Raw genomic sequence first — 19,151 nt, forward strand, 5'->3', positions numbered from 1 at the left:
CATCCCTCTCTTCCCGGGCATCCCTCTCCTCCCAGGATGGAGCCCAGGCTACAGGCGCCACACGTGTGTTACAGCCTACGCTGCGCTGCCGAAATCCTGGACGTGCTGCAGAGCCGTGAGAGGACAAAGAATAATTAACAGTTCTGGTTTGTAACTTCACGCAAGCGCAGGGTGCCATGTACTAAATAAGCCTATTTGCCTCAAATAACCGTTATGAATCACAAATAACGCTGATGAATTGGTTTCCTCGGAGAAGAGCGGATACCTACCGTCAGCCAGCAGCCGGCTTTTGTGTTTGTGATTAATCATCGAGACTTTCCAATTCCTTCTGCTGACTGTTCAGATGGAGGCAGCTGAGAGGCAACAATCTGCAGTTTTCTTTAGAGCGTTTTTAATTCCTCACGCTAACGACGGCTGGAGCCCGGCAGAAATTTCTGCTCACGAGCACTGCCGCCGCCGGAGAGACGAGCCCTCGCAGCACCCGTACAAAGCGGCCAATTGTTGCTTGTCAACTGGGTGCCGATGCCAGCTTTCTGACAAGGCAATATTTACTGTGAAATATCCACTTATTGTGCTGAATATAACTCCTGGGAATGTGAGCGTGTTTCGGATCTGGCGGGGGTTCAAGTGCCTTTGAAGGGGCAGGCAGGAACTTGGTCATAAATACATCGTGTTTTGACAAGTCCCTCTTGAATAAGCGTCAAAAGTTTTCTCGTCTGCTTCTATCAGACTATTGATTTTCCATTAAAATTGCTCTGTGGCCACGGAGCGCTGGCCCTGGAGATTTAACGTGTTATCAATTAGAGCACACAGGGTTCTACAAGGTGTTTCGCCTTACAGCTTCCCACCGGGCAGCCCCGGTGGAGGAGACAGTTACACCTTCCTCCTTGGCATCCCCTGCGCCAGGAACAAGAGCCTGGTTTCATTTTTATGACGGCACACTGGCAAAGGTATGTTCCAGGGCTGGAGGATACCTTTGTTCAACAGGTCAAATCATGTCAGCGACGCTTTGGCTCTCCTCTTTCAGCCCCCCGGCACTCCTACGCGCAAGGAGCTTGACGTTGCTTCGTATCGCTGCCCACCATCCCAGGCTACCGCAGCAGGGAGGTCACCACCAATACGCTGCAGCCACCACCCCGAAACTCAAGAGCGATGCCTACGCTCACCCCAGTACCCCCATCCAGCCCGAGGTAGGGACGTGACGGGAGCAGGTAGTGGCCGATGCACCCAGGGCTCTGCAGGTCACGTTAAAGGTCTCCAGTGGCGATGCTGATCTGTCCTTCTGCCTCAGAGGCGTCTTCCAGTTGAAGACCAGGTCTACTCTACTACTCTTTGTTCAACCCTAAACCCATCAGTAATGGACACAAGATATCTACATCAAGGTACGCACCCACTGCCGTCTCTCTGAGCATCAGCCCAGCCTGGGCCACCACTGGAAATACCCCGTCACCAGGGAGAACATCCTAAAAGCTCTCAGAGCATACCAGGAGGGTTCATGAAAGCAAGTGCAGAAGGACTTTGCCTGTGATAGCTGAGGTCTGGACTCAATGAGCAAGGAAATCTCTTCCAGTCCCCACTGCTATAATTAGCGCACAGACTATCGGATGGTCCTTATAAAGAGGAGTGGTAAATATGAGCATATGCTAAGGGGTGATGTCTCCTTTCCACGGGGCCATAGCCACGGTCTCTCTTTCAGGTCCGAACCAGGACAGTGCTCCGGCAGCAGGGCAGCCCTCCCAGCCAGGGAGCAGCAACAGGCTTTTGGACACGGACTTGACCAAGGCCATCCTCATTCATCATACCCAAATCCATGTCAGCTGGAAACGTGGAAATTTGGGAAGTGGCTGTTCTTTGGGTGAGCTCTTTGATTTTATAGAATCACAGAATGGTTTAGGTTGGAAAGGACCTTGAAGATCACTGAGTTCCAACCCCCCTGCCATAGACAGGGACACCTCCCACCAGCCCAGGATGCCCAAGGCCACGTCCAACCTGGCCTTGAACACCTCCAGGGATGGAGCCTCAACAACTCCCCTGGGCAACTTTTTGAGGGCTCAGTGCTCTTTCCGAATACTGAGCACATTCAGAAAGCAAACACAACCGCCCGTTGGCTGCTTGCTGGTTTCTGGGTGGTGAAGTAAATACCGATTTCAGCCCATTAAACAAAACTTCTAAGGCATATGTGTGTGCGTGTGCGTCCAAGCCATCTGCCCCGACTTCAACAGCTGAAATGTTACATCCAAGTCCGTTTTAAGTATTTCTAACTTGTAGCTGCTAAATCCCACCCCAAAAAAGAATGAGATGTGCCTATCTGTGATCTGCCCCGGCACTCGCTGTCGGCAGGGAGGATGCGCGGGGAAAGCAGCCCTGCGACACCCCCGGCCATCCCATAGCACCTCCTTGGCGACTGTTTCTGGGAACAGGAGTTTTCTCTGGGATTTTGCCTATTTTTTTTTTTTCTGCTGGTTTGAGTACAGTGTCATTCTCAATAAAGATGAAGGTTCAGCATCGGTGTCTTTTATAGATTATAAAATAATAATAAATAGCATGCTATGACTTTAAAGAGCCTGGTATAGCGCTGCATTATCTGGAAAAAGCAGCTTGGTTTATGCCAAGAAAGTTATATTCCCACAGAACTGTCTATCCACAAAGTTTATGAATAAGTCTTCTTTTATAAGTGACAGAGAACACTAACTTATAAACACATAATAGTTGTTTTATAGCGTAGGAGAGAAGCAGGGAAAAAGGTTTCAACAACGGCCGTTAGAGTCATGGCTGCTTTCTTTAAGGACTTCTTTTTAATGTCACAGTTTAAAAAACCAAAGAAAACAAAGCCACACTTTATCTGCTTTTTCAGCAAGTTAATTTTAAGTCCGTGTCACACGCTATATGGCCGAAACCCTGTCCAAATCTGTGCAAACCCCCGATTTTCAAGGCAACAGAGAACCAACTTGGCAGGCTGGCTCCGAATCCGACGCACATACCTAAAGCGCTAGTTTAACATGGCACGCACCCGAAGAAATCCATCTTGCTGTCTTTTACGTTCCCTAAAAAAAAAAAATAAAAATCCCAAACGCTTTCTCCCCCAAAAGCTATAAAAAAAATAATCTTTCCTTCTAACATTTTCCTCGTTTCGAGCAAGATGGGGTATTCAATTTGTATTGCATTAAGAACCACTTTAGCTTAAATCCCACGCTATTAAGCTGGCTTGTATGTAAATACACTCCCCGATTCCTACACCTGCATCATTGAAACCATCTCTCCGGAGGTTTGTTCTTTATTAGTTTTGTGACAGCCAAACTTTTTCTTGGGCGATACGTGTCTGTGTAAAACGCTGCGATCGCACATTACGCGACGCCCCCGCCCGCCCGGAGGAACCTGGACGTTATTGCTTTTGACCTTCCTTTTCAACTGGTCTGACTCGAGAAATTTAACACTACAATTGTACCTCTCAACCCTGACATCAAAATCGTTGGCAATTCTCAACGAAATCAAGAACAGGCTCCACGAAGAGTTATTAAAGGCGCCAAACGCCCATGTGTTTCATTGGGTCTAGAGAAGGGGAAAAAAAGAGACTTCTCAAAAAAGCTGAGCTCTTTGGAAACAACAACTCTTGCATTATTAATTCCTTATTCGGAAGAAAGAAAAACCTAGGTCATTCCTATGTAAGATGAAAAAAGTCCCATTTTATGAGTTACTCCACATTTGGAGCTATTCGTGCAACGTTAGGTTAACCTGAAGACACGAGTTATCGGGGTCAAAGGGATAGACTTTGTCTATACCCATTAACTCCTCGGTCAACATTATTTCGCATATTTAAAAAAACTGCATTTTTATAGGGTTTTTTTTTGCCCTGTCAGGTTGGAGCTACGAGTCCCTCTCGGACACGCAGGTGAGTTTGTTGCCAACACAAGCCTTTGATCAGGGCTTGAAGATACCTCACGCTCCTGACAGCAAGACCTGTTGGCAAACCAAGTGTGGGTAAATAACGGCAAGATAAAAGCCACCACTATCGGAAAACAAATGTCAGGTTCAGTCCCAGAAGCAGCACGGAGCGAGTTTACATCCAAAACATTTATTGCTTCAGCGATCGAATAATCCCGAGCGTTTGGGTCCCAAACCACATGCGCAGCCCGGCTGAATGAAAGGAAGTGAGATAAGTGTTTCTCTTAATCCGTTATTGTTATACTTCAATTTGCTTCTTTTTAAATCTATTTTTCAAATTATAAAAGCACGCCAGATAGTATGTTGAACTACTTCCAAGCACAACTGCAAAGAAATCCCATATTCCTTCAAAAAAAGCGATACAGGCGGTACAAACCCAATCTCACCTGAGCCACAACGGTCGGAGGAACAGCTCCAATGAATTTGGTCGCGGCCTCCGACCGCTGCTCATGTTTCAACGCCTCCGACGCCGCGCTGGGCTGCGCGACGGTAATCGCCCACCTTTGGCAGCGGTTGGAAGGTTTCGATCCAACAGTTTAAGATGCCTCATAAATGTAAATTTGACTGTACGTCTCTAAGTCTACACAACTGTTAACCTCTTGCGTCGACCTGAGAACCAGACCAGAAGAAGGGCAGGACGGTTTCCCAAGGAAATTAGGAAGTATAAATACGTTTTACCTTCCGAGCCACCAGAAGTGAAGCTGAGAGTCAGGCAAGACATTTGTTTGGATCTGAAGACAAGTCAAGAGCACAGCAAGAACTCAACTGTCAGAAGCTTTAACTTTCAGAGGAGTCTGTGGGAAAGGGAACGCGTTGAGCTAAATTTGTATCTACTTTAAATAGCAGAAGGTAGTTTGCAGAGGACAGCCTAGGAGAAACGGTTCAATGTGCCTCTGCAATAGAATTACTGAACCTTTAAAGAGCTTTAAAGCAATTTATACACATACTTGAATAATACCCTTCTGCAAAAATACTTAATAATAAAATCATTTACTGGCCGCATCATTGCACAAAGAGCAGATGTAAGAGGCAACAGCTTACCCAAGTTACTTCCCACCCCAAAAAACCCAACATAAACTGAACCCGTTATACCCACTGGTATACCAAAGAAAAGATCAGATGTATTTAATGAGTGAGAATAACTCTGCAGCAATTTCTCTCTCATTTGTTTAACATCGTTAACAACAGTGCTCAAGGCAGGATAAAAGAAAGCCTCTCTGGAGCACGAGCCGTCTTCTGGGATAAGTTCATGCGGGACCTTGCACCCAGGCACAGCCAAAGCTGACAATTTAAGACCTCAAATCTCCCCGAGAGCCACTTTGGGTGTTTTCCCACATACCGTCTATTTTACTTCGAGTCAAACCTGGCAACCTCTACTCATCTCCGTCTGCTGCCCTTTTCTCCTGGGTGTGCTGGGGCAGCACCAGGCGCGGCCGTCCGGAGTCGGGCAGGAGATCACCCAGCTCCCAGCAAGACAGAAACTGGAAAGATTCTCATGTTTTTTCCCCTTTTGTTCTTGCTAGAGTGACTTCACAGACTTTCCTTGCTCGTCCCCACACTGCTATTATCAAACTATTTCCAACCCGAAAGGTCATCGGCAGACATGGTTACTGGCTTATTTTGCATGTGGCTTATTTTTCTTCCCTTTTTTCTTTTTCTTTTTTTTTTTTTTTATTAAATAAGCACACACGCTTTCCAACTTTCCCTTCTCCCAACTCTCTAGCATCCTTTCCCTTACATCAGCGACGCCAAGAAACAAGCTCAGTCGAGCAACGTGCTGCATTTCTGAACAACTGTGTTACAACTTGGAATGGCACTTGTGAAAGTTTCAAAAACCTCAATGTGCACTAAAGGGCTCCCAGAAGAAAGGAAACAAAACAAGCCCAAACAGGATCATAGAAGTTCTACAAATCCCTGTCTTTCAGACGATGTTTACCCAAGTGAGCCCAACTAAGCCATCGGTGCCACCTGAACCCTTTTCTTCTGGCGTAAGCTCAGCAAAAATTAGGAGGAAAGGGTGGGAAAGGGCAGGTTTGACTGGGACATGCCCATCTCTAGGCTTACCAGAAGTTACCCTGCCCATGGCACTGAGGGCGATGAGCAATGAGGAACAGAAGAAGCGCTCAAGCATGGACCATAGCTTCATGAACTGTGGTGGAGAGAACAACCGGGAGCTAAAGGGTGTGAAGGAGAGCCAGGTGAAGCTTTCCTCACAAGAAGGGAATGACCTAAGAAAATCCAAAGGTTATCTACCATCAGGTGGTCCTCCATCACCACAGGTCACTGGTCCCTCAGGAGATTTCTCATTGTGTTAGCAACATTAAAGACGGATCCACCAGACACAGCACTGGCTGCAGGGAGAGGCACCAACCTGGGGCTACGGTGAGTGAAATGCCAGCGATGCGGCGTTGGCTGCCTCCCGCGGTGCCCTGATGGCCGGTGGTCCTCCTCACACCCTGCCACCCATGGACCTTCTCCGGCCCAGCTTCACCCCGCAGCCCCGCCGACCCGCGCCAGGGATGCAGAAGCCGCAGCCCAGCTGGTAAACTCCAAACGGTTTATCCCGAAAGAAAGGCTCTGCCAGGCAGCAGCTCACCCCGGAGCCGCTACCTGCGGCAAGCGGGGAAAAGGCAGAAGACACAACAGATGATCTCAGCGGGGGACTGTTGTTCCTCCACTACTTTCTCCAGGAAAAACAAATGGGGGGCGAAAAAAAAAAAAAAATAAAATGAAAGGCCGTCTCTGCTGGTCTGGCGCAGAAGGGGACATCTGCCCACGTCCATCTGCCATCAGCCCCACACCCCGGTCTTTGTTTTTGGTAGGGTCAGTTTTCTACCATTATAGCTCCCTGAACCTTCTCACCAGGACACCAGTGCCAGTACAAGGAAAAAGATGGGACCATGGGGAGAGGGAGCAGGTAACCAGTAGCTTTGCTTAGATGCATGGGTAAAATGTCCCATTAGGCTCTTAAATCACTTGAGAAAGTATTATCTTTTGCCTCTTCCTTTGTTTTTCACTCGAACAAACGCCGGGATTACTCACTCCCTAGTTCGACGGATATATTACAGCGCCAGAACGCTTCCGAAATGTTTAAAGCATCAACAACCAGAGTTACACACATGAAGAAAAAAAAAAAAAAAGAAAAAAAGACATGAACGTAATCACAGCTCAGTCAAACGAGTGGAATAAGCTGCAGGAATGAGACTACAGTTTTACTGGTCTATCTGAACCTGCAAGAGGAGCTTTACTGGCAAGACATTGATCAAGGAGAAAAAGTTATTGCAGGAAAAAAAAAAATATTATATAGTGTTCGTACCAAGTCATTTGAGGTCAGATTAAGTGTTCTTGAAGTCTGGTCCATGTGTCTTCTATTTTAAAAAGTGCCCTGCTTGCACAGGAATTGTAAGAACTTTTGCAAACGGGATGCTGGCTCCTAAGTCCCTTGGATACTTGACCGCGTGGTCAGGAGGGTTGAGATTTACATACAAATTGCAAAGCTTCTAAATGGCTTCCTCAGAGCAAGAAACGGGGGTGGAAATGAGAGAATATTTAATGATTGGTTCCTTATGGCTCCGACATTCTTGAAGCATATTTCTTGCAGTCCCTGGAACACTCCTGCATTCTTGATTGCAAAATGGCAATAAGTGATTTCCTTTAAAAGCCTTGTCTTTTATTGGAATACTAAAAATACCCCACTAGCCCCACTCCACTCCACTCTCTCTCTTTCCTGGACAGGCACCATCAACCCTGATGTATTCTATTTTGAAGACGGCAATAAACATTTCAGCATGGGCTGTTCAATCCACTTCATAATAGATCTTGCGTTTCCAGTGGAGCCCCTACTAGCACCATAAATCATCTTTACACAGACTTAAGTATGAGAAACTCCAGCTCAAAAGCAGCGCGGATTATTTTTCTTCTTTTTAAAAAACTAAAAAATGGGTACAAACCAGTCAGGAATTAAATGACTGGTGACTTTAAACACGAAACTACTGGGATGACCCCGTAAAAAGAGGGCTGCGGCGATGGTTAGAGCCACACTGTGCAGCGCTGCTCCCGTCAATTCACTCGGAATAAACCTACCTGGAAGACGATGCTCGGTGGGGTGAAGTTCAGAAAAAATTGTCTACGCATCCATTAGGTCTGAACAAACACGGGTTTCGACTCTGGGATACTCTGGCTGTTGCTGATTTTAAAAGCCGCAGATGAAGATTAATTACACACTACGTCTGAACTGGTTACACACAACTAATACCCCTTTTGTTTTTCCAGCCTATACGGACTTAAAATCTGAACTGTTCTCCCCAGTGCTTTCCTCATTATGTCTCTCTCCATCTGCTACAGACCTTGGAGAACAGCTCAAAGAGATCATTTCAGGTACAGGATGAGGAGGCCACCGCGTAAGCCACTATTTTATCGTTAACGTTCTCGGCCAAGGCGAGGAGCTTCTCCAGGAAAAGCGGTTGTGCAATCACGTTCAAGATCTAAGACCAGCCAAGTGCAGGATGCAACCAACCTTCCTCAGCCTTAAACATCAAAGTCTTCACGCAGTCCAGAGCCAGAAGGGACATAATTCTGAGCCCCAACGCAGGCTCCAAACCCAGCCCCAGCGGCGGATGCCCGAGCATCGATCCCTCTGTCAGGAGCTTCGGCTGCACGAGGTGACCGAGCGGCTCCCGAGCCAACCCAGCGGGGTCGGCCCCGGCACGATTACTTCTTTCCACATTAAGGGAGTCTGCTGGGAAATCCGACCTCACTGAACAGATCCGCTGGTCACATCGTAACTCTCTTACAGCAATTGCCCTCGAGGCACTCCCCAAACCACACGCAGCTCAGCAGCCACGGGCTGATGCCCCACGTACCCGAAGAAATACAAGCTGTAGCTTGCACCTGAACGCAAGCCAAATTAAGGGGAAACACGCTTATTTTTCTACTCTTGAAGTCCAAGAGGGAAGCAAACCTAACTTTGTCTGTTAGCAAACTAGTTCCTGATCAGGCGTGTGGCTGGCGGGTCTCAGTCCCTGCCTGCTGCTGTCCCGCGGACGGTTGGCTCTCCGCTCTCTGCTCGGCGGGATGCAGTTAGCAACGGGCTCCGCTGAGCATCACCTTCCCTCGCTTGGATAAACCACACTCCACCGAGCCCTTCCCCGCCTCCAGCGGGGTCTCAAACAGGAGGGTCCGCATAAGGAAACCACGCTTATTTTCGGTTGACTCATTCCATGACTTTGACCTGGGTGAAGGACTCCCAACAGCAAGATCTGGTGACCGCAGCAAGGATGTTCTCTTCCGACTCTGAAGAGAAGGCAAGCGGGGTCATAGCTCATAAAACCATCAGGAGGGAAAGGGACCACAGCAGGTTCTAGCGCAACGTACTGCTCCAAGCAGGGCCAAGTTAGAGGGCTGGACCTGATGATCCTTATGGGTCCCTTCCAGGTTGAGATACTCTATGATTCTAAGACCAGACTCAGACCACATTGCTCTGGACTTTTGTCAACCTGAGTCTTGAAAACCTTTAAGGATGCCCCACTCTTCAGGGAGCACACGGACTGGATTCCCCCCACGTGAGAGCCCACCAAAAGATCTGCTCATTTTCACAAATAGGCTGTGCTACTCTGAGAAAGTTTAGTTACACTAAAAATACTTGAGGGAGAACAGCACAGTATGGACAACCCAAAGAGGTAACGCAGAAGTGGGTAAGTGCTTATCATCTCAAATACAACACTGAGAAAAAGAAAACCTTGACATCCTTCAGACTGACTCTTAACATCGAAGAAGATTCTTTGATGGGGCTTCAATGATTTTAAAATCAATACCAACTCAGACCAATAAACTGTTCCACCCCAGTTTCTGCAGAAGTGCATCAGTCTGCACATAAAATTCTTGACACGGATAGAGCTGTGGGGTTTTTTTTGTTGTTGAGAATCGTGTTTTCACAATTCAAAAAACAAGCCTTCTTTTAGAAACTTGCTCAACCTCTGGCAACCCAACCTAATCAGCATACAAAACTGCACAAACCAGCAACCAAATATGTCTTATTAATACCATTTACAGCTGCTAACAACTCTAAGAACCTTCTAAAAACGCCAAGGGAAACAGGGCGGGTGAAACAATCCCTCGCAAACAACTGGGCCAATAAATACAGAACTCTGATAAGAAATTAGGTTTGACTTGCATAATCACTTTTAAAAGTTTTTGGTAAATGGGGTCTGAAGAGCAGGAGGCTGATAAAATAACATAGTGCAGTAGCAACGCGCAAGTTTCATGCCGATGAAGTAGGGAATTCAATCCTTGCTGAATTCTTGAAATCATTTAGATGTTAACAGAAGTTTCTTCTCCAAAAAAAGAAGGCAAGGCATCTCTCAGAGCCCACACACACAGATCGCTGACTCCTATATGCTGGTGTACTACACGAAACTATTTTGGGTTTGGAAGACTGCATTGTCTCATGTGTCAGGACGGCTATTTTATTTTATTTTATTTTTTAACTTCTGACTTGAGCAGAGCCAAACCTGTACAATTTATGCAAGTGCAGTACAAGAGGTCCTCTCTCCTTTTGTATTAAAAAAAAAAAAAAGAGAGAGAGAGAGAAAGGAGGAGGAAAAAACCACACTATCATTTCATCTCAGTACCTTCCTAAAACTTGAGAAGTTTATAAGCTCTGAACTCCCAGTTCTCTTCCTCTGCTTTCCCACATGACAGCTACAAGCTGCCCCAGCAGCTGCACAGTAAACGTCTTCAAAGGAAATAAAAGAAATAATTGCTCTCAGAACAAAGCGCAGGGGGGAAAACCGGCCTGGGCGACAGGAGGAGCGCGGGGCTGCGCCGGCTGCAGCGCGGGGAGCGGGCGCAGGATGGGTTCCAGCTCCTCTCCACATCCTCATACGCAGCCTCTCCGCACGCTCAGCGCCGGCCGAGACTTCTGTTCGTAAGGGGGAAAGGCGGCAAAACCAGAAAAGCAGCGGGAGAGCGCTCTTCTGAGAGCGCTGCGGAAGGCAGGATGCTCCGGGAACCCATCTTCATATATTTTGCATCATGTTCTCCTGCTGGAGAACGTTTCCCTTTTTCAGCTCCTTAAGGTTATGATTAGGTACGTGCGGGGGTTGACACAGAGGAAAAAATAAATATATAAAATTAAGAAAAAAAAAAAAAAGGTCTGTGTAAGGACTGTAGCCTGTTATCAAACAAACAGCAAGGATAAAAATACTTGGGGGCAAAAAGAAGCTGCCTGATTTACTAAATTTGGGGTTTTTTTTTCTCCTTAAGTCTAATCCCACTGTTAAATCTACAGAGCTTATTCCCCTCACGCTTCCAGGGGGAGAAAAAAAACAACCAACCCACACTGCAAAGAGGCATATAAATCGCCCCGGATCATTTGCCTGAATCCCGCTCCTGCCCCGAAAGAGGGACGCTCCATATGCTTTTGCAATAGCTCTGTTTTGATAGTATTACCAGGAGTGTCCCTTATTAATCATGTCGCCACTAAACGTCTCTCTGGAGTATTTGCTTATTCTATACTTTTCCAAACCGTTTCAGCTTCTTCTTAATTTATTAAAAGCTCGCTGAAGATGACCATGGTTAAAGCTAACCTCGGCTACTACAAAACTGGAAGGAAAAAAAAAGGGGGAGAGGGGGAAAATCACCTTTAACATGAATTTTCCTTTATTGCCCAGAAGAAAATCCCCCTCCCCAAACAGGCTGATTTAATCTTTGTTACATTTCCCCCCACCAGCTGAAGCCGTGAAGCGACACCGCTATTTAAGGTAGCATTAACATTCAAGCAACACTTTCCTGGATGTTACTGTTTGAGTCGGGATCATTGGAAGAAATTTGGTATTGGCTCAATCCTTCAGTGCCCTGAAATCAATGAGCTTATTTCAGCCTGTAAAGTGTTCTTAAAGACATGCTTAAGTGCTTTGCTGGATGAAGAACAAAGCACTTGGCACCCCGCAGAACTGAACCCTGCTGAGGTGCGAGGCGTTTCCAAACATTTCTAATTAACTAAAAGAATCCACAATTAAGAAAGCCGCAGTCACTGGGTTGACAGAATAAAGGCAATGTTTTGCAAAGCATCCCGTGTTCCCCACTCCGGCAACATTCACCCCTACACAATACCAGACACGGGAAGGAGAAACGTGCCGGAGAGTAGGTGGGCTATAAAGAGCAAAAGAGTATTTGGGTGTCCTTCGGCAATTCGGCGGCGGGTGCTGAAATCTCGAGCCACGTCTGGGCTTCACAAGGGTCCCCGTCTCAAGGTCGCGCATACCGACACGGTGGAGTTTGCTTGAGCTGAACACCAGATCCTGTCCTGCTCCCGCGCCTCTGGGCTTCCTTGACGCCAGGATGAGTCGGTCCGGCAGGAAAACTCGGCTCCCTTCAAGCGCGGGCGGTCCCCATCTTCTTATCTTAGATGTAAAGATGGGCCCGAAAGGAAGAAAAAGCGGTCTCTGAGGCGCAGAAGTAAACGTTAGGTATGAAAGCTTCAGACCAAGCATGCGTGGTCTCCAGCTCTGTATAGACGGTCAGGAAGATCCCCATTTATCCCCTAAATTTTACATGGTTTTGAGGACTCCGCTCTCTGCAAAACACTAACTCAAGCCAAGTGGTCCAATTCTGCTAGAATTACACTTTTAAGCCAACTACGAATTTCTGAGCCAGAAGACAAACAGGCCTTTCAATGCAGTTTTATAACTGCAACACGGATTTCATTCTTATTTTCATCCAGCTTATACAAAGATTAGATAAATTATTTTTCATGTTTACATTTTCCCGTGAAAAACACAACTCACCTTGGGGCTATGCTAACAAAAGCTTGAGGACATCAGGAGAGGTCCCGTGCTCTCCAGCCCCTGATCCTGCAAACAGATTGGCAGTGGCTGACCCTGCAGCCTCGGCAGCGTCCATCTGTGGTCAGCTGGACTCCCCATGGATGCAGTCATTCCCACCAGGAATTGGAGGCAAAGCCGTGAAGACCTGAGATCTCCATGTAGAGAATCAGACCACCCTTAGCTGGAGAACTCAACAGGGCCTTTCCACCTGTGGTCCACAGCTACTTCTAAGGAGCCTGAAGACAGCAGCCAGATGTGAGGCTCCTCCAACTGGGGTCTGAGTTCAACTGGTGGGTCCATGAATTGGCCAGCACAAGAACAGAGGCAACAAAAACCATTGGAAATCAGAATCAGAAAAACCAAGCTAGCTCAATGATAAGAAGAGAGGGCTGAACCTCAACATCTAAGAGCGTCTGGATGACGTTCTTAGTCATATGGTTTAGTTTTGGGTAGTCCTCCGAGTTGGACTCAATGATCCTTATGGGTCCCTTCCAACTTGAGATATTTGATGATTCCATGACCTACACCGAGCTTTGTGGCAACCCTGCGTTGGAGACTAGAGTGTGGTTTAAGGAGACAGACATTGATGTAAAAGCACTTGCTGCTCCACACGCACGTGAAGCTCACCGAGATGATCTCACCCTCCAACCAATGAGGGGAAAACCTACGCCGCGACTCCTGTGGAGGGTCACCAGGTAGAGCCATGCATGAACACCTCTAAAATAAAGTTAAGAGAATTGTTTGGTTAGTTGCCTTTTTTTTTTTTTTTTTAAGGTTTTATCAAATCCTGCCTCAATCCTTCCAAAAGTTTCTGACTGCACACACAGCACTATAACAGCAAGAAGGTCATCTGCAAACGGTTAATGGAACGCACATTAGGTGCAAACCACTGGGACTGCAGTAAGATGCTTGGCAGTATTTGATTTCAAGCAAGCCACAGAACACGACAGTAATTTAAATAAAACCCGTACAGTTTATCCAGAGCTTCCCATCCCTCTGCTCCCAACACAGTCTCTGCTCGGTGCTGGGTGAAAGCTAGCACAACCTCACCGCGTACCACGGAGCCTATCTCGAATTTTATTCACGACGTTTGGCTTTAGGAGGCGGCAAATGAAAAACAGAGATGACTTTTCTTTTTAGCAGAATGAGGGTTTGGTGTGAGGGGAACCTCATAAAATTTCAAAGTCAACACTTCTGATGGAGCATCCTTAGTTTCTTTTAAAATGAAGATGTGGATGCAGTGATTAGGTTTTGCTCGCTAGAAATCATTTTTTTTTTTTTAAAAAACACCCACCATTGTCCACTGTGGTTTTAAGGACTTTCAGTGGCGGTTTTTAGTACGATCAGTTGCCAAGAAACATCTCCCAGTTAGTTGCTTTGGTCATCAGTCAGTAGCTGCCATTAGCACAGCAGTTTCTATCTGCAAATCCAATAATCCTGGAACTACCAAACATCATCTCCCGGGAGATTAGTTTTGGTGGAGAAAAACATCCTTTGGAAGGCAAAACATTTATTTTATTATTTTTTTTTTAGCATTATAGCTATCAAAACACACCGTGCAGCCTAGAATAGTACTCCCGGTAAAAACCGTGTTCTCCAGCTCGGCTCCTCACCCAGCCTGCCAGTGAACATGGGAAACCATTAAGGCAAGCTGCTACAATTAACTCCCAGCATCTTCTTCAAAGACTCAGACAATCCCGAGCTACTTATCATGCAAACAACCTGTGAGATTCATTCTCCTGGCAAGGCAAAAGGAGGGGGAAATGACTGAGTTAAGTAGATTACTGGGGAAGGAGTCACACTCAGCAGCCTTATGAGATGATTAGACCCTGGGAAATTCATACGCCAAATCCCCAGGCCCTGATAGCGCACACTCATTACCAGTTTCAGGATCAATCACAATCAAGCAGCTTCTCTGGCAGCATTAAATATTCTTTTCCCAATGAACTTTCATTTAGCTTCCCCCTCTCTCCCCCCTCCCCCCCCCTCGAAGCAACCCCGCCACCAGCGCCGTTAAACGCCGTCACGCCGCAGCTCTGTGGGAGGACGTGCGCGGCACCGCCAGCGGCACCCGGGGACCGCAGAGGGGAGTCCGCAAACAAGACGGAGAGCGGCAGTGATCTGTCACGGGCGGTCGATAAATCCCAGCTAACAGAGCGGCTTTGGCCATCCAAAAAGAGGGGGGGGCGGGAAATAAAATCGGATTTGTGGCAACAGAGCCAGCGATGGGAACGGCCGGTGCCTCCTGCGGGAAGCTGATGGAGCGCGTTAAGGCTACAGGTTCCCCAATTAGGGTGCGTTTGCCCTCGCGGTGGATGGGCGACGCCGATCTATCTACCGCACCGTGATCTGAGCACGTGGCCCGAGCTTGGGAAACGAACTGCCCGGAGAACTGGGTTAACGGGCGGCAATCATTATTTTTTCCCCCCACTAACGACGTTTTGTGAGGAGCACTGCTGGCAGCGGCAAGGTCTGGGAGAGGCTGTTCCACAGAGGCTTCAGACACGGCTTTATAACATGTTCTTTTTAAAAGACTCTTAGCTCAACACAAGTCTCTACGGCGTTATTCAGCAACCCTCCATTATCTAAAGAATTACAAATTCCCTATTTTCTCGATCTATATAAAGTAAAGGGCGTAACCCCATCACGCTCAAGAAGGTGAGAGTGTGCTGAGAGTTCTCCCTCCTACCTGAGGTATTTTTACCAAAGAAATGTCTTTAAAAATATCTCTCAGAGAAAGTCTCTTATGCAAGAAGTTACACAGTTGAGGACTACTGAAATGCAGTCTAGTTTGATCAAAGGAAACTCCACCACAAGAGACTATCTCATGCCCTCGTACCTCAAAGGAGGCCGCGATAAATGGCAGAAAACCAGATGATCAACGTGATGACAAAGGCAAATCTTCTCAGGAAGCTGTGAGAGGTATGACAGTTCTTGAGATAGGTCGAAGGAGGGTATTGTCCCCCTCTACTCTGCTCTCACGAGACCCCATCTGCAGTGCTGCCTCCAACTCTGGAGCCCTCGGTGCAAGAAGGGCATGGACCTGTTGGAGTGGGGCCAGAGGGTGCCATGAAGATGCTCTGAGGGCTGGAGCCCCTCTGCTGGGAGGACAGGCTGGGAGAGTTGGGGGGGTTCAGCCTGGAGAAGAGAAGGCTCTGAGGAGACCTCAGAGCCCCTTCCAGTGCCTAAAGGGGCTCCAGGAGAGCTGGGGAGGGACTTTTTCCAAGGGCATGGAGTGATAGGATGAGGGGGAATGGCTTCAAACTGGAAGAGGGGAGATTTAGATGAGATATGAGGAAGAAATGTTTCCCTGTGGGGTGGTGAGCCCCTGGGGCAGGTTGCCCCGAGAAGCTGTGGCTGCCCCATCCCTGGAGGTGTTCAAGGCCAGGTTGGACGGGGCTTGGAGCAACCTGGGCTGGTGGGAGGTGTCCCTGCCCAGGGCAGGGGGTTGGAACAAGATGGTCTTCAAGGTCCCTTCCAACCTAAATCATTCTATGATTATACCACATCAGTTGGGCTTAAACTACCGAGACTTTAATACTAGGGTTGTGCAGTAGGTTTTATCTTCTGCTTCGAGATGCTGCTTCACCGAAAGAGGACTTTGGCTCTGTGCAGAACGCTACACACAACAGCCAAAAGGTTTTGTTGACCTCAGACTCTGCATGTGAAGGGCACACAAGCAGAGACAAGCGGCTGTTCTTGCCCGCCGCATCCATGCCTTGACCTCAGGTGGCATCAAGAGAACATGCCTTCGGCTGTGTCGGTGAACCGAGAAGAAACACCCAAGCAGCTGCTTCTGCAGAGCAGCCTGCGAAGGACAGACAGGTGACCTCGCAGGGTGCTGGGACGCAATTCACAGCTCATCTGACCAAAGCATGACAAATTCTGGATCGCATCCCCAAAATCTGACGGCTTAGCCCCAATTCTTCTAGCACCTCAAAGGCACAACTGCACTGAGACGGTCCGAGAACAGGCTGACAGCGACGATGCTGCAGGCAGGCACAGAGGACCTGGACACAGCCAAACCACAGGCACTCAGATGGGGACAACAGCATGCCCTGTTCCACAAAGGACAATATATATGTTAAGGAGCTACTAAGAGAGGTCAACCACTGCAGGATGGAGCCAGCACTGGCCTGGCAGCAAAGGAGAGCGCTTCCTCGCAGCAGTCGCTCCACTGTTACTCCCAGTTCTTCCCTTCATCCCTTACGGCCGCAAGGTCTTTTTTAGCACTTGCCTTCCAAGAACCTTGGCAGGAGAGCACAAACCCTACAGGGAAGGCAGAACCAGCCACACGAGCCCACAAAGGTGGGAAACCTGCCTCGAAATAACACATTTCCTGCCTTCCTGATGCCCTGTTTCTTTCTTGACTAATGCTGAATGAAGGCTTTAAAAGGAGATGGGGGTCTTCCCCACTATCTCGGAGTTATGGAGCCGACTTGCTATCTCAGGTGAGCTAGACCACCACTAAAACCAGCCACCGAGCAGAACGGAGGCAAAACTACCCCTTACCACGTGCTCGGCTCTCCTGTGAACCTTGCCAAATTAAGCAAGGAAGCAGACGACTGGAGCTTGTACGTTGTAAAGCATGTTCAGTCATAACCCATAAAAATACCTGAGTGTCCACCTACGGACACGCCACACCTCCCTTTTGGGCACTAGCACATCAGTCAGGCCACAGCCAGCTCAGTTTAAGTCATTTGACATCTAAATACTCTCCAATTCCAAGCTCTTTGATGACTTAACGTTCTACTTATCACCAGGATTAGCAGGAGGAAAGATGACCATGAAAAAGCCATCAGCGCACCCTGACCTTTTCATTTCCACAGTAGCAAAGGAAAGCCAGTTCTACTCAACTCTTCCTTCCTTGGAAGATGATCTCTAGCGTTTGGTTCCTCTGGCAGCCAAAAGAAAGCCCGCACCTTCCGAACAGGAGCAAGCCACCTGGACATCCCAAGAGAAAAATCTTATTGTGGCCTTCCAGTCCCTAACGGGGCTCCAGGAGAGCTGGGGAAGGACGTTTTACTAGGTCACGTAGTGAGAGGACGAGGGGGAGTGGCTATAAACTGGAAGAGGGCAGGTTTAGATTAAACCTTAGGAAGAAGTTTCTCACTTTGAGGGTGGTGAGGCACTGGCCCAGGTTGCCCAGAGAGGTTGTTGAGGCCCCATCCCTGGAGGTGTTCAAGGCCAGGCTGGAGGTGGCCTTGGGCAACCTGGGCTGATGGGAGGTGTCCCTGCCCAGGGCAGGGGGGTGGAACTGGATGGTCTTCAAGGTCCTTTCCAACCTAAACCATTCTATGATTCTATGAAAATCAATATTTCATGCTTTTAACCAATTACAAGAATTCAACCTTCTTTGTCTCAAAAGGGCGCGTACAGCACGCAACACAGCAAAGCCCTCTCCCCTGAGCCTCCAAATTCACCAACTCTTTATTTGAAGAATAAAGAATTTGAAGACCCAACGCATGGTTCTCCTCCTGCGTGGACCACATCACAGCCTTCAGAATAGCTTCACGGGACCGCAGCTCAGCAGACCCAGTGCGGGCTGGAGCAAATCCAGGTGCAGAGAAGTCTCAGCGGAAGATCCCACCACAGGAACAGCTTTTCATCAGTGAGCAAGGCTGACCGATCTAAACTCAAGATATTCCTTTTCAAGCAAGTTTCTTCGACCATTAACCGCTAATATGCATGCACAAATATGATATGAATGCTAAGTACGCAAGAGAACAGCACTAATTCTGCGTTCATCTCCATAATTGCATTCAGCTACCAAAGCAAGGAGCATCATTGAAATACCAAAGGTGATGGTAAACAAGGATCAAACGCTTAAAAACGTAGGAAGTAATATAGAGGACAGGGCAAAGTAGTCATGCCTCCAACGGAAATATGAATAACTATGTTATTACCAAAGCAAACAGTAAAGCAGAAGCAGCAACACTGGAAAAGATGTGGGGGAATTAAAGAATTTTAATTAATTAAAAGCAAAGGGCTGAGGTGCAACAGGAAGGCTGAAAATCCACTTCTCCACTGAGTCTCCCGTTGGAACCTCAAGCTCTAACAGAACCTGGAGATCAGCTTCAAACAAACCTTTCCTCAGCTCCCGAGCAATTTAAGTACCGGGTCAAAACACACGCCCCGAACAAAGCGTTTCTGAATCGGAAAGCACAGAATACAAAATTCACGAGAAGAAATCCAATCCTCTCATCTCTGGAGACTGGTAATATTACTGTTTATAATGCTGCGTTCCCCTTGAAAGCACGCCGTAAAATATTCAGTATGAATCATTTGGCACTGACGGTGTTTTTGTAGAAGGCCTAAACATAAAGCTTTCCCCGCCCCCCCCCCCCCCCCCCCCCCCTCCCCTATTCTGGTGCTAACATGGCA

At 47.7% G+C, this 19,151-nt stretch overlaps 1 protein-coding gene across 1 annotated transcript in view; it reads right to left on the bottom strand.

The window, feature by feature from the left end:
* Window positions 1-6,391: 6,391 nt before the first annotated feature.
* STX8 (syntaxin 8) overlaps window positions 6,392-19,151 on the bottom strand; it is a 109,481-nt gene continuing 96,721 nt past the window's right edge. The window contains exon 8 of the mRNA XM_009880018.1: window positions 6,392-6,552. Within this exon, the coding sequence (XP_009878320.1) occupies window positions 6,392-6,552 (161 nt within the window). The remainder of the gene's footprint in view (window positions 6,553-19,151) is intronic.

The sequence above is a fragment of the Charadrius vociferus genome, unplaced genomic scaffold (genome assembly GCF_000708025.1).
Source record: "Charadrius vociferus isolate BGI_N301 unplaced genomic scaffold, ASM70802v2 scaffold532, whole genome shotgun sequence".
In the NCBI taxonomy this organism is placed as follows: domain Eukaryota; kingdom Metazoa; phylum Chordata; class Aves; order Charadriiformes; family Charadriidae; genus Charadrius; species Charadrius vociferus.